The sequence below is a fragment of the Microcaecilia unicolor genome, chromosome 1 (genome assembly GCF_901765095.1).
Source record: "Microcaecilia unicolor chromosome 1, aMicUni1.1, whole genome shotgun sequence".
NCBI lineage: Eukaryota > Metazoa > Chordata > Amphibia > Gymnophiona > Siphonopidae > Microcaecilia > Microcaecilia unicolor.
In genome coordinates this window covers 603,167,384-603,183,201 of record NC_044031.1, presented here as the reverse complement: position 1 = coordinate 603,183,201, position 15,818 = coordinate 603,167,384, and the positions used below count along the sequence as shown (strand labels likewise).

The window sequence follows — 15,818 nt, the reverse complement described above, 5'->3', positions numbered from 1 at the left end:
GTGCCATAGTAAGAAAATGGAAGAAGTACAAAATGACTGTCAATCGACAAAGATCTGGGGCTCCACGCAAAATCTCACCTCGTGGGGTATCCTTGATCATGAGGAAGGTTAGAAATCAGCCTACAACTACAAGGGGGGAACTTGTCAATGATCTCAAGGCAGCTGGGACCACTGTCACCACGAAAACCATTGGTAACACATTACGACATAACGGATTGCAATCCTGCAGTGCCCGCAAGGTCCCCCTGCTCCGGAAGGCACATGTGACGGCCCGTCTGAAGTTTGCCAGTGAACACCTGGATGATGCCGAGAGTGATTGGGAGAAGGTGCTGTGGTCAGAAGAGACAAAAATTGAGCTCTTTGGCATGAACTCAACTCGCCGTGTTTGGAGGAAGAGAAATGCTGCCTATGACCCAAAGAACACCGTCCCCACTGTCAAGCATGGAGGTGGAAATGTTATGTTTTGGGGGTGTTTCTCTGCTAAGGGCACAGGACTACTTCACCGCATCAATGGGAGAATGGATGGGGCCATGTACCGTACAATTCTGAGTGACAACCTCCTTCCCTCCGCCAGGGCCTTAAAAATGGGTCGTGGCTGGGTCTTCCAGCACGACAATGACCCAAAACATACAGCCAAGGCAACAAAGGAGTGGCTCAGGAAGAAGCACATTAGGGTCATGGAGTGGCCTAGCCAGTCACCAGACCTTAATCCCATTGAAAACTTATGGAGGGAGCTGAAGCTGCGAGTTGCCAAGCGACAGCCCAGAACTCTTAATGATTTAGAGATGATCTGCAAAGAGGAGTGGACCAAAATTCCTCCTGACATGTGTGCAAACCTCATCATCAACTACAGAAGACGTCTGACCGCTGTGCTTGCCAACAAGGGTTTTGCCACCAAGTATTAGGTCTTGTTTGCCAGAGGGATTAAATACTTATTTCCCTCTGCAGAATGCAAATAAATTCATATACTTTCCACAATGTGATTTTCCGGATTTAATTTGTGATGTGCTATCTCTCACTGTTACCAATAACCTACCCTTCAATTATGGGCTGCTCATGTCTTTGTCAGTGGGCAAACTTACAAAATCAGCAAGGGATCAAATACTTATTTCCACCACTGTATATTGCACTCCCAGTAGCCTGTTTGCCACAGTGGCCAATTCAGGTCACAAGTACCTGGCAGATCCAAAAAGAGTAAAACTGATTTTGTGCTGCCTATCCTAGAAATAAGCAGTGGATTTTCCCAAGTCCATCTTAATAATGACTTGTACACTTTTTTTCTTTTAGGAAAATATTCCAGTCTTGTAAGGTCCTCTTTCACAATCCTCTTGTGATTTAACAACTTTGAATAACTTTGAGGCTTATTTTCGAAAGAGAAAAACGCCCAAATTCCGACCTAAATCGGGAGATGGACGTCTTTCTCTTGTGGGTGCCCAAATCGGTATAATCGAAAGCTGATTTTGGGCGTTTCCAACTGCACTCCGTCGCGGGAACGCATAAAGTTGACGGGGGCGTGTCGGAGGCGTGGTGAAGGCGGGACTGAGGCGTGGTTATCGGCTGAGCAGAGATGTGCGTGCTCGGCCGATAATGGAAAAAAGAAAGGCGTTTTCAGAGAGAATTTAGGTCACTTTTGTTGGACCCGTTTTTTTCACGAACAGGTCCCAAAAAAGTGCCCTAAATGACCAGATGACCACCGGAGGGAACCGGGGATGACCTCCTCTGACTCCCCCAGTGGTCACTAACCCCCTCCCACCAAAAAAAAACCGAATGTTAAACACTTTTTTCACAACTTGTAAGCCAGCCTCAAATGTCATCCCCAGCTCCATGACAGCAGTATGCAGGTCCCCGAAGTAATTTTAGTTTAGTTAGTGCTGTGCGGGACCCATGCAGAGAGGAAAAAACAAGCAAGTGCAGTCAGGGACGTGTAAATTACCAGGATAGTAAAAGGGGGAATCGAACCAGCAACCTTCTGATTACAAGCTCAGTGCTCTAGCCAGTGAACCACATTATTCAGGTGCTTAGATGTCCTTCCCTTTCCATTAAGTCCCTCCAAGTTTCTGTCAGCCAATCACCGCTGTTTAGCTGACACAGATGTCAGCTAAATGAGCTGTGATTGGCTGACAGAAACTTGGAGAGACTTAATGGAAAGGGAAGGACGTCTAATCAGTGGTGCACTGGCTAGAGCACTGAGCCTGTAATCAAAAGGTTGCTGGTTCAATTCCCCCTTTTACTATCTTTTAATTTGGACGTCCCTGACTGCACTTGCTTGCTTCTTTTTTTTTTCTTCCGATTTTTCCTCTCTGCATGGGTCCCGCGCAGCACCAACTAAAGTAAAATTGCTCTGGGGACCTGCATACTACTGTCATGGAGCTAGGTATGATATTTGAGGCTGGCATAGAGGCATCTCAGGGGGACCAGTGCACTACGAATGCTGGCCCCTCCCACGACCAAATGCCTTGGATTTGGTCGTTTTTGAGCTGGGACGCTTCGGTTTCGATTATCGCTAAAAAACAAAAACGCCCAGCTCAAAAAACGCCCTAATCCAATGTATTTTCGAAAAAAAAGATGGACGTCCATTTTTTTCGAAAATACAGTTCGGCCCGCCCCTTCACGGACCCGTTCTCGGAGATGGACGTTTTTACAAATGGGCGTTCGCGTTCGATTATGCCCCTCTTTGTATCATTGGCAAATTTAATTACCTCACTAGTTATTCCCATCTCTAGATCATTTATAAATATGTTGCAAAGCAGTGGTTCCAGCACAAACTCCTGGGGAACCCCACTATCTACCCTTCTCCATTGAGAATAATGACCATTTAACCCTACTCTCTGTTTTCTTTTAACCAGTTTTTAATCCACAGTAGAACACTACCTCCTATCCCATGACTCTCCAGTTTCCTCTGGAGTCTTTCATAAGGTACTTTATCAAATGCCTTTTGAAAATCCAGATACACAATATCGACCGGCTCACCTTTATCCACATGTTTGTTCACCCCTTCAAAAAATGTAATAGATTGGTGAGACAAGATTTCCCTTCACTAAATCCATGTTAACTTTGTCTCATTAATCCATGCTTTTGAATATTCTCTGTAATTTTGTTCTTTATAATAGTCTCTACCATTTTGCCCAGCATGGACATCAAGCTCATGGGTCTATAATTTCCCGGATCACCTCTGGAACCTTTTAAAAAAAATCGGGGTTACATTGGCCACCATCCAATCTTCCAGTGCCGTGCTTGATTTTAAAGATAAATTACATATTACTAACAATAGTTCTTCAAATTCAATTTTCAATTCTATCATTACTATGGGATGAATATCATCCAGTCCAGGCGATTTGCTACGCTTCAGTATGTCATATTGCGCCATTACATCCTCCAGGTTTATAGAGATTTCATTCAGTTTCTCTGACTAATCAGCTTTGAATACCATTTCTGGCACCAGTATCTCTGCCAAATCTTCCTCGGTGAAGGCCGAAGCCAAAAATTCATTTAATCTCCCCGCTATGGATTTGTCTTCTCTGAGTGCTCCTTTTACCCCTCGGTCATCTAGTGATTCAACTGATTGTTTTGCTGGCTTCTTGCTTTTAATATACTTAAAATTTTTTTTACTATGTGTGTTTGCCTCCAATGCAGTCTTTTTTTCAAAGTCCCTCTTTGCCTTCCTTGTCAGCACTTTTGCATTTGACATGTCATTCCTTATGCTGTTTCTTATTATTTTCAGTCGTTTCCTTCTTCCATTTTCTGAAGGATTTCCTTTTAGCTCTAATAGCTTCCTTCACCTCACTTTTTAACCATGCTGGTTGTCGTTTGGTCTTCCTACTACTTTTTTAACACATGGAACATAACTGGCCTGGGCTTCCAGGATTGCATTTTTGAACAGCATCCATGCCTGATTTAAATTTTTGACCTTTGCAGCTGCTCCTCTTTTTTTTTTTTTTTTTCACCGTTCTTCTCATTTTATCATAGTCTCCTTTATGAAAGTTAAATGGTAATGTATTGGATTTCCTGTGTGTACTTACTGCAAAGCTGATATCAAATCTGGTCATATTGTGATCACTGTTATCAAGCGGCCCCAGCACCATTACCTCCTGTGCCAGATCATGTGCTCCACTAAGGACTAGGTCTAGAATTGTTCCTCCTCTTGTTGGCTACTGTACCAGCTGCTCCTAAAGCAGTCCATGATTTCATCAAGGAATTTTATCTCGCTAGCATGCTCTGATGTTACATTTACCCAGTCAATATCAGGGTAATTGAAATCACTCATTATTATTTTGTTGCCCAGTTTGTTAGCCTCCCTAATTTCTGATAACATTTCTACATCTGTTCATCCTGGCCAGGTGGACAGTAGTACACTCCTATCACTATCCTTTTCCCCTTTACACATGAAATTTCAATCCATAGGGATTCCAAGATGTGTTTTGTTTCCAATCTATTTGATTCAGGGCCCTCCTTAGCATACAGTGCTATCCTTCCACCAATTCGATCCACCCTATCACTTTGATAGAATTTGTACCGTGTATGACAGTGTCCCACTGGTTATCCTCCTTCCACAAGGTCTCATAGATGCCTATTATATGAAATTTTTCATTTAGTGCAATATATTTTTAACTCTCTCATCTTATTTCTGGCATTCACATATAGACATTTCAAACTGTGTTTGTTCTTATTTACATCTTGTTCAGCAGTTGACGGTGTTAATTTGAAATCTTTTGTCTGATTTTTTTTTAAATTTAAAGACACCTGTTCTGCTATGGTCTGTATTGCAACCTTGCAATTGTTATTGGGATACCCTATCTTCCCTGTTTTGGTGGTAGTAGTAGTAGTATGAAAGATATTGCTGTAATCTAGTGATCTCCCCTGGTCACCCAGTCAAATAAATTTGTCTGACCAGACCAATCTCTATTAAGACTCTGTGGCCTTGGATCCTGCAATGCACTGAATTCCAGAAATTGTACTTTTTTTTTTTTTTTTTTTAAGTAGTATTTTCTTTAATTTACTCACCACAGAAGTCAGACTAACTGGCCTGTCCGAACCTCATCCTTATGTCTGCTTTTATAGAGAGGAACCCCATCCACTCATCTCCAGTCCTCCAGGACTACTCCTAACTCTAGAGAAGAGGTCTGACAGTGGAGCCACTAGAATGTTTCTGAGTTCTTTCAGTATCTTTGGATGTATCCTGTCCAGGCCCATCACTTGGTTTACTTTTAGTTTAGCATGCTCCTCACTAACAATCTTCTGAAAATCATTCAAAGCCTCCCTTATTTCCATTCTTATTTGTGTTTGCTTTGAGGTTCTAGTTCCATGAATACAGAACAGAAATATTTAAGGAATTTATTTTATTTATTTATAACATAATCCCATTAATAATAAGCCTGAGAAAAAAAATAAGCCTTAAGCAATTTTCTAAATAATTCTTAATATTTTGCAATTCCATAGGTAAATCCTCATTGACATATTTTTTCCCTTCGTCCGTGAGCCTCTTAATGTCACTTTTGAACGTTAACATATCTTTTTTTAAAAAAGGCTTGTTCCCCAGTTTACTGTATTGGCATCCATTTCCATCTTTGCTCTCTTGACTACTTTGCCTGCTTCCCTTAGCTTCTTTGGATATTTTTGTTAGACTTCTTTCGTTGATCTCTTGTAGTTCATGAAAGCTCACCTTTCCAGGTAGAAAATCTATAGTAGCCCATTTTCCTCTTAATTTTATTTCATTTCATAATAGAAAGGTTTATAGCCCTTAAAATGTTTTTTTTTCCAATTTTGCTCATTTTTTTTCTGTTTCTCTGTGCTGCTAATGACTCCTTGAGGTATTCCTCCATCTTGATAAAGTTAGTTTTCCTGAAGTTTAAGACCCTCGCTTTTGAATGAACCATTCCTTGTGTCCTAATACTGAACTATACCATCCAGCGATCACTGGATGCGGCATGATCCCTCATGGTGACATTAGAAACACTCTCTCCTCACTTGTAAGTACCAGGTCTAGTGTCATCCCTTTTTGCATGGATTATGTTACACAGTTAGTGTGTCCCAATCAACATCCAGTATAGTGAAAGCACTTTCTCTTTCACAACAATACTGTGGATGCTTTATATACAATAGTTTAATGTTTTACTTGTCTGAGGCCTTTGCTCAACCATTCCCAGTGATCCTAATTTAAAGCCCTTCTTGTAAGGCTAGCCAGTCTTTTTCCTGTTCTTTGCTCGGTGGACACCATGTCTGGCCAGTAGCACTTGGGAAATCATCCCATGGTCCAGGAAGCTTAAATGCTCTCTTAATGCCATCTGCACAGCCAGCCTTCATTGTGTAGGTGTGCATTGCTGAGAGAGAGTTTGAACTCTTCCTAGGATAACCTGCATTTTAGCAGTTTAGGATTTAATAATGTTTTTGAGTATAATCAAAACCATGATGAGAGAGAGAGAACCCCATTGAACAAATAACTCTGATCTAAAGGATGTATGTGTGGAAAAGTATATGAACCCTTCTTTTATTAACTTGGTGACATTCCTTGAGCAGCAGTAACTTCAACTAAACATACGGACTGAGGAATTTTGGTCCATTTCTCCACTTAAAACAGCCTATCCAAAATTGTCTAATGTATTGTTCTGGGGATGCTCTTACTTGAGCTTTGGTTCTCATGCCATTTTCGGTCTACATGCCAAAACCTTGCTAACTTCCAAATTGGCTATTTCCCCTTTGACCGCCGTGTCCCATGAGAACTCCCTGTGGCATCTTGACAAAGGAAGGTGAATCTCCGTCACCTTGTGGTTGCAGTGGCACCCACTGTTCGGAGTTCAATGAAATGTCAGATGTGAAAGCTGAACCTGGGCTCTGGAGTTAGTGCAGCCGCTTGAATCCCCATCTGGGAGTTCTGTCACCGAGTATAGGCATCTATGCTCCAGGTAACTGCTGCTGGGGTTTAGAGGGCGCTTGTCCGCTTAACTGTTTTAAGGGGGGGGGGGGAAGTAAAATGCTCACAGAGCAAAGAGATTAGCTGTTGCCATCTTGGATCCTCCAGCTTCTTACGTTCATCAAATTTATTTTTTTTTGCTAATACTGCTGCTTCAACTTGCTATGTTTGAGAATCTTTGTAAGGAATGTGAGTACTGCCTTGCTGTCTCTTTCTCCACTAGATTTTATGATGTAGTGAAGCAGGGTTTTTGTGATTCAACCGTCACTTTCAGTTGATCACCATAACATTTTTTGTTTTCCTCCATTCGTTTGATCCCTGTGTTTATTCCTGTCAAGTGCTAGTTGCTGAGCCTTATCTTCTAGTTTCCTTAGTGTTTACATTTTTAATTCATACAAATAATTTAAGGATTCAGCTTTCAAAGAGTAAAAGGGGTAATTCTAAGGTGGTGCATAAATGGCCTCTCTTATAAAATACTGATGAGCAGAAAAGGAGGTTCCATGTTTGATGGGTGGCCTGTACAGGTTGCCATGATACCTTGAAATTGCATGCTGACACCTGGGATTTCATCCCTGAATTTTGGTCATTTTGTTTAGCGCTGCCTAAAATGGTATGTTGAATACTTCCGTACCACGATTTAGCTTGATACGCAAGCTTGAACCACGTGGTGCAGGAAGTTTGGGAAATCTCATGGTTTCAAGTCTCATGAGACTTGAAATTGTGAGACCAGCCAGAACTTCCTGTACCATGCTCTCAAGTTTACATACAGAGCTGAATCGTGACAGGGAAATAGGAGGCATGCAGTTTCTTCTAAAAAAATACAGCCTGCAAAGTGAGGGGAATAGGTGGCAATGTCTGAGAGAACAGGGTGAAGGCTGGAAGTGGGGTGTTTTGTGAGCGAGAGACTGGTGAGGACCTAGGCTATGGTGTTACATGAAGCAAATGGAAGCAAATATTTAGCCAGAAACTTAAAATTGTTTGGCCACAAATTTGTCTCAATTTGGGTGCCTAAGGAGCTCATTTTCAAAAGAGAAAAACATCCAAAAAGTGGCATAAATCTGCATTTGGATGTTTTTCTCACAAAAACGTCCATATTGGTATTTTCAAAACAAATTTTTAGACGTTTTTCTATGAAGTCCGTCAAAAGTGCGTTCAAATCACAAGGGGGCATGTCAGGGGCATGTTAAGGGCAGGATCTGGACGTTCTGAACACTTGGACATTTTTCAGCCATAATGGAATAAAACAAAAGTGTCCAGGACTAAAACTAAGACGTTTTGAGCTAGACCTGCTTTTATAACGAATAAGGCACAAAAGGGTGCCATAAATGACTAGATGACCACTGGAGGGAATCAGCGGTGACCCCCTCCCACCCCCCCCACCCCCCGCAAATGTGAATACAAATATGATTTAGCAGCCTCTATGACAGCCTTAGATGTTAGAGCCAGGTCTATTAGAGCAGCATGCAAGTCCCTGGAGTAGTGTAGTAAGTAGTCAGTTCAGTGCACCATGGAATGGGGGACTTTGGTCCTTATCTCCCTCTGCCTGTCACATTTGTGGGGGAAACTGTGAGCCCTCAAACTCACCAGAAACCCACTGTACACACATATAGGTGCCCCCTTCACTTGTAAGGGCTATTGTAGTGGTGTACAGTTGTGGGCAGCGGGTTTTGGGTGGGTTTTGTTGGGCTCAGCAGACAAGGGAGCACTGTGAGATGTGTACTTAGGATCATGTTTTTGAACTCCACTGCAGTGCCCCATTTATCTCCTGGGATGTCTGGGAGGCCAATCTAATAAAAATGCTGGCCCCTCCTACATCCCAATGGCTTGATTTTCTACGTGTTCATTTGGACTTTTTTTTTTTTTTTTTTTGAAAATGGACCAAAAAACAAAATGTCCAAAGCACAAAGCCATTTTAGAAACTGTATTTTTGAAAACAAAAGATGGGACGTTTTTCTTTTTTGAACATGAACTTCTTTCCTATTCAGATTTTGGACATTTTTTGCAAAACGTCTAAAGTCGCACTTGGAATTCATATTGAAAATGCCTCTCCACGTGAAGTGTTTTTGAAAAATTGACCCCTACCTGTCCAGCTTGATCATTCTCCTATCATTTCTCTGCTGTTTTGCTTTAATATATAATCTTTCCTCTGCATTTGGTCATAGCATGTAACTTGTGTGTTGGCAACAAAGTTCGGTAATAATATGAAACATGAAGATAAGAAACTATTGATAGTGATAGCAGGCCATCACAACTTACAACTCTTGTGTTTATTTGATAGAGCTTGGTTTTATAGAAACCCTTCTTGCCCTAAATAGAAGTGGGGAGGGGGTTAACTGTACAGAATGGCAGTTAAAACCTTACCCGCTTTACTGGGTAAACTGGATGGACCATGCTGGTCTTTATCATCGTGTACTATGTAATGCTTTACTATGCATGTAGAAAAAGAAAAATATACAAATACAAGTGAACAACTAGGATCTACACTTAATCTGATCATAAACTGACCTTAGATGTTGCAAAAAACTTAAAGTAATCTTATTGTTTGCTAGATTGGGAAATAGTCTTTAGCGCCAATTCAATCATAGGTAAAAAAAAACAAACCTTAGTTTATTTCAGTGATGGGCAACCTTTTGAGCTTGGTGTGTCAAAATTCGCCAAAAAACCGAGCATAACTCGGGTGGTGTGTCACTTCGAGAAAAAAACCATAATTTCGCGATATTTATAGTTTAAATAACAAAAATGTATAATTGTAATATAAAACTGTATTTAATAAACCAAAAACTAATTATTTAACTTACCTACTTAGTGACTTCTTTGTTCATCTGTCAGTCGGTTTCTTTTGTTGGTCTTGATATTATTTAACTTGTGTGGGGTGCCGTGAACTAAGATAAGTGAGGGGGAGGGGGAATTCTTTAACTAATCTGCCTATTAGTGACTTTTTTGTTGCTGAATTTCATTGGCTAAATCTTCAATTGAAGGTTGGTATTTTGTACACTTCAAGCCCAAGCAAGCGCTACTAACTTCATCTGTCAATCTGTTTCTTTTGTTGGTTTTGATATTATTTAACGCTGAGAATAAGGTTTCACAAAAGTACGTAGAGGGAAAAATTGTGAGTAAAGCCATTGCTATATTTTTCAGGGTGCTAAAAGTGTCTGGTAATTGGATCCAGGCACTCCAAATTTCCTGGTAACTCAGATATTCTCTTAATAATTGCATCTTTATTCTGCATATCGTGAAATAGAACTGGTGCACATCTTAGGAGAGTTTCTTTAATAAATTCTCCCTCACTGAGTGCTTTTCCATGCTGAGCTATGGAGTGAGCAATGCTCAAACTTGCAGATGTTAAATTTGTAGAACCTTTTACAAATTTAAGGATGGACTTAGATTGGCTCTTATAAAAGTGTAGCTGCCTGGAAATGTATTCCTTCCGTTCATCCTCACTTTTTTTCAAGAGCTGGGAATGATTATTTTCAAAATGTCTATTTATATTCCACGTTCTGCTTACTACCGTTTCAGTACATAGAACGCAAAATGATTTGCCATTTTTTTCTATAATGCCATACATCTCGGTCCATGTCTCTTGAAAGGGTCGGCTACTGCTACTACCACTTCCTTTACTTAACCTTGGTTTTTTATTTTTTGAGTTCTCCATCAGGGGGGCAGAGACAGAAGATAGAATTATAGATAGCCTGTTAGCCCTAACTAGCCTAACTGACCACCTTATGTAAATTAAGATGGCTGCCGCTATTTCTAATGGCGGGAAACGGCACCCATAGCACATGCCCTCGCCTCTCCCAGCCTCCCCCTCACCTATCTCAGTAATGGTGGTCAATTACAAATCCACGACACCCCAGAACAGTAGATTGGATGATGGTTGCTGGTAATGGTGATCACAGGGCCCTCAGAGATGCGTCCCCCACGGCATTCCGCTGCTCTCTGCTCCGCCGGCCGGAAGTGAGGAGCCGGGGCAGAGGGAGCAGCAGGGAGGGAGCCAATAGGAGCGCACACGGCACACCCCCAGCGGGTAAACATGCACCGGGTGATTTCGCCGGGGGGGGGGGGGAGGTCGCGCTGCACCGGGGGGGAGGGGGGGCGCATCGGCGATCCGCCCCGGGTGTCAGCAAGGAACTCCACTGCTTCTCTGTATGCGGCCACATGCGGCCGCGTGTCACTGAAAATGGCTACGCGTGTCAGTACTGACACGCGTGTCATAGGTTCGCCATCAGGGGTTTATTTATTGCAATCAATTTTTTCAACCAAAATTTTTTTAAAACTATTTTATGGTTATTTTTTAATTATATTTTGAAATCATGTGCAGATTATTTTCTTTGTATATATTGAAATGAAGTTTGCAGGCAACACACTTTCTTTCACATAGAGGGCAACTTCTCACAAATGGGGAAACAAACTTCTTTTAATCCCCAATTATCAAAAAATGTTGCTTTTGAGCGGTGTAGAGTGACACTTATCTTAAAATGGCAGGACTCTTTTGCATCGTCCATTTTGTTTTTGTTCGTTATTGGTTCATAATTGCAGTCATACTCCTAAAACAGGTATTCCTGTGTGATTATTCTTCATCAACATTAAGGACAGTTTATCTTTCCTTTGAGCCCTTACCTATCAGGAAATGCTTAATCTGTTGCCTGTTACTACTAACAAACAACATCTTGCTACCCACTTGGAGTTTAGACTGATACCATAGTATCATTTCTATTCTGTGTTGTTTTACAGACATTACAAGAAGAGATGCCAGGGTCGCATGCGAAAGCACGTTGGTGACCTGTGTCTGCAGGCGGGGATGCTGCAAGATTCTTTGGTGCATTACCACATGTCGGTGGAGTTGCTGCGCTCTGTGAATGACTTCTTATGGCTTGGAGGTAGGTTGTCTCTGTAATTCTTAAAATTTTCACTTCTAGTAATCCATTTGGATTCCTGTTGAATTCCTCATCCAAGTCTTTACAAATAGCAATTCATAATGATGCATTTGTTCACATTTAGAGTTACTCCTGGTGGAATTCTGTACTTTTGCAAAGATTGATGCAGAGTTTCCACCTCTCCTGGTGTAGAATTTACCTTTCCCCCTCACATAATTCATGAAGAGCTAGGCATGTGTAAGCATGGCAACATACACATCTGGTTCTATGAGCCAGTGGGAGCAGGAAAAGCTGGTGGGTTAGTGGTCAGAAGAGAGTGAAAGTGAGTGAGTCAGACAGGAGAACCCGTTGGTAGATGCTGACTGCTGAGAGGTGGTTGGGGTGAGAGAAACTGGGAGATGAGTTGGGGGTGGGCAGAGAAAGTACTAGAAAGTGGGATCTGTTGGGAGAAAGAAGCTAGAGGAGAGACATGTTGGAGAATGAAAGAGCCTGGGCATGTAGGGGGTAGGAAATAGGTAGGCAGGGGGAGCAAGAGTGTAGGTGAGTTGGGACTGGAAGAGAGTATTGGAGGAGATGAATTGAGAATGGGTCCAGAATAAAATATTAGACACCCTAGTGAACAATTTTAGCCTTGCCGCTCTCCCCTCACTTTATTAACTTTCAGGCCCGTAGGCCACCCCCATTCTCCAGACTTAAGTTGCCAGACTAATGGAGTATAGCTGATTTCTTAGTTTGGAGAATTGAAATTTGTATGGCGAAAAGCTGCAGTTGAATATACTGGAGTAATTGTTTTTTGTATTTGCAGTAGGTTTGTGCAGTAGCATATGTATTGTGCTGTTAAATGTTGTTGAAAAGGGCCTTGCTCCCCCCTCACGCGGCTGCGACAGCTTTGGCCTTTGATTCTCTCAGGGGGTCTGGGGGTAACCAAGAAATTTTGTGTTTTTCCCCAGAGGATTTCTCCTCCCTTAAAAAGCCTAGGCTTTCTTTGGGGTCTGAGGAGGGGTCCTGCATATGCTCACCTGCAGCTTCCTCCGTGGTGGCTCTCTCGGAGCAGACGGCGGTAGAGGACGTGGAGGACGGTGTCCTCACTGACCAACTGGAGGACTCATCCGCCGTGAGGATTTTCCATAAGGAGGAGTTGTCCCCTTTATCTCTCAGGCGCTGGAAGCCCAGAATATAGAGGATCCTGAGGTTGTGGCTTCTCAGGCGGTCAACCCCAAGATGGCTAGTACTAGATGACCTTCTAAGGCCTTTCCGGTACATGAAGCTATTGAAGAGTTGATTTCGGCCCAGTGGGCGGATCCGGATGGGGGGCTGAAAGTAGCCAGGGCTATGGCCAGGCTGTATCCATTTTCAGCGGAACGTTTAGCAGTTTGCTGTACCTAGGGTGGATGCCCTGGGGACGGCGGTCACTAAGACTAAGAAGACTACTCTTCCAGTGGAATGTGTTGTGGCACTTAAGGATATGCAAGACAGATGGCTAGAGGCTTCTTTAAAATGTGCCTTTGAGGTGGCCGCTTTGACACTTCAAGCTTCTGTTTGTAGTTCTTATGCGGCTAGAGCTTGTCTCAGTTGGCTACATTCTGTCATGGATTCGATTTCGGAGTCTGATATGCCGGGAACTCCTCAGATGTCGCTGATGGATATTGGGCTGGCGTACTTGGCGGATGCCTTGTATGATTTGGTCCGTGCTTCAGCCAAACTCATGGCCTTGACCGTTTCCTCTAAGCGTCTTCTGTGGCTCCGTCATTGGGCCGCAGTTATGGCCTCTAAGCAATGGCTCATTAAATTGCCTTTCCATGGGAAATTGCTTTTTGGGGAAGACCTAGAAAAGATTGTTAAAGATTTGGGGGATTCCAAATCTCAGCGTCTTCCAGAGGATAGACCCAAGTCTACTTCCAGGTAGGGAGCCTCGAGGTCACGTTTCAGAGAGACGCGACGGTATCGGCCGGGGCGGTCCAACGCAGCCTTTCAGCGTCCTTGTTTTGAGCAGTGTTCTTCCTTTCGCAACGAGAAGCATCTGGCTGGACCCCCCTTTCGTCAGGGGGCTCCTTCTTGAGCCTCCCAGTGATGGGGCGCAGGTCCACTCGGGAGGAGAGCAGATCGGTGGTCGACTTTCTCTGTTTCTTCAAGAGTGGGCCAGAATTACTTCGGACCAGTGGGTCCTCGATGTGGTGCGAGAAGGTTACAAGCTAGAATTCTTCTCTCCCATCACAGACTTTTTTCTGGAGTCCCGCTGTGTATCGCGGGCCAGGAGGACAGCGGTTCTGCAGTGTTTGCGAGATCTGCTAAGGATGGGGGTTGTCATGCCTGTTCCTCCTCTCGAAAGGTGCACAGGTCGGTACTCCGTCGTCTTTGTGGTTCCAAAGAAGGGAGGGACTTTTCGGCCTATTCTCGATCTCGGAAAAGTAAACCAGTTTTTGCGGGTTCGTCACTTCCGCATGGAGACATTAAGGGCAGTTCCTTATCAGCAGCAGCAGATGAATCCATTAACTGATGGGTTACATCCGCCTACCAGCAGGTGGAGATACAGAGCACTGAAGAACCACAGTGACCCTTGGACGGCTAGTCCCGTCTGCCTTCAGTATTTTTCTATCTCCCAGCAGGTGTGGACGTAGCTTGATCAGCTCCTGGATTTCTGCCTGGAGTGGCTCCTGTGCTTTGCCAGTTGAGCAGGGGTGTTGTGGCTGGTGGTGCCCACTTTAAAGGCATATAGGTTCACCCTTTCCCTGCCTTACCCATTCCCCCCCTCCTCCCGGAGTCCGTCTGTTGCTGCCTGCCTCCAACTTTCCTCACAGTGTAAAAAAACCAAAAGAGCGCGCTTTTACTGCGTGGCTGTTCTTAGGCTTTCTCCAGAGATTTTGGTTCAGTGCAGCTTAACTGGAGCTCGTTCCCGCGGACAGTGTTCTGAACGGGGTAAGTTTTGGCGCGAAGCCACCATTTCATTGCTTTATTTCTGTCCAGTCGGGCGATGGCTGCTGAAGGAGTTAAGCGCTGCTCCCGCTGTGGTAAGTGCAGGTCAGCAGCAGGGCTTTGCAGTATGTGTTCCTTAGACGCTCGAGCTAGTACGAGCCTGGTGAGTGGTGATTCTTCCTGTTCGATGGAGCTGGCAGCGGGCGCCATTTTGGAAGCACCGTATGACTCGACCCCCGCGGTGGCGGGGGAGTCTGAGTGTAGGGGGACGCCTCGTTTCGAGGCTGCCAGAGGAGCTCCAACCTCCGTTTCTCCTAATTCGGGGACAGAGGGTCAGGGTGAGTTTTTCTCCCCTGAATTTGTGCTACTGATGCATAAGGCCTTCATGCTGAAAAGAGCTCTGCCACAGGTGTCTGACACTGCGTTGCATCCTGGTTTCCCTCCGGGTGTTGATGGCCCAGGGATGGCTACAGATGTTATTTCTTCCCCCGAGCGTTGGAAAGACGCTAAACATAGACAGGTAAATTCCCCGTCTGAAGTGGTGCATCTCCCCCCCCCCCCCCCCCCCCCCCCCCCCCCCCCCCCCCCCGTGGTCAGGCTGTGGGGAGTCTGAGGGATCTGGCAGGCCCTCATGGACGGATGATCTAGAGTAGGGTGCCTGTTTGCCACTGGATTCGGATGATCCCAATGCGGTTCGCGACGAGCTGCCAGCTCTCATTGCTGACGCCTTGCAGGCCCTCTCGATTGATGATCCTGCCGAGGGCGATGCCTCCTCTGTTAATCTTAGGATGGCGAGTACTAAGAAGCCTACTCGGGCCTTTCCTGTGCATGACTCCATCCAGGAGCTTATTTCAGCTCAATGGTCTGACCCCGATGGGCCTTTGAAAGTGGCCAGGGCTATGGGTCAGCTTTACCCTCTGAGTGAGGTTCACTTGGCCCTTTTTGGGATGCCTAAAGTGGACGCGTTGGTCATGGCGGTGACTAAAAAGACCACTCTCCCGGTAGAGGGAGGGGTCGCTTTGAAAGACATGCAGGACAGACGGCTAGAATCCGCACTGAAGCGGTCCTTTGAAATATCGGGCTTTGCCTTAAGAGCGTCTATTTGCAGTTCCTATGCAGTCCGG

At 44.1% G+C, this 15,818-nt stretch overlaps 1 protein-coding gene across 3 annotated transcripts in view; it reads left to right on the top strand.

The window, feature by feature from the left end:
* The window catches only part of TRAPPC9 (trafficking protein particle complex 9), a 1,491,395-nt gene that overhangs the window by 11,145 nt on the left and 1,464,432 nt on the right, over window positions 1-15,818 (top strand). For all 3 annotated transcript variants that reach the window (XM_030219557.1, XM_030219566.1, XM_030219550.1), the window contains one exon: window positions 11,639-11,784. In XM_030219557.1, the coding sequence (XP_030075417.1) occupies window positions 11,639-11,784 (146 nt within the window). The remainder of the gene's footprint in view (window positions 1-11,638; window positions 11,785-15,818) is intronic.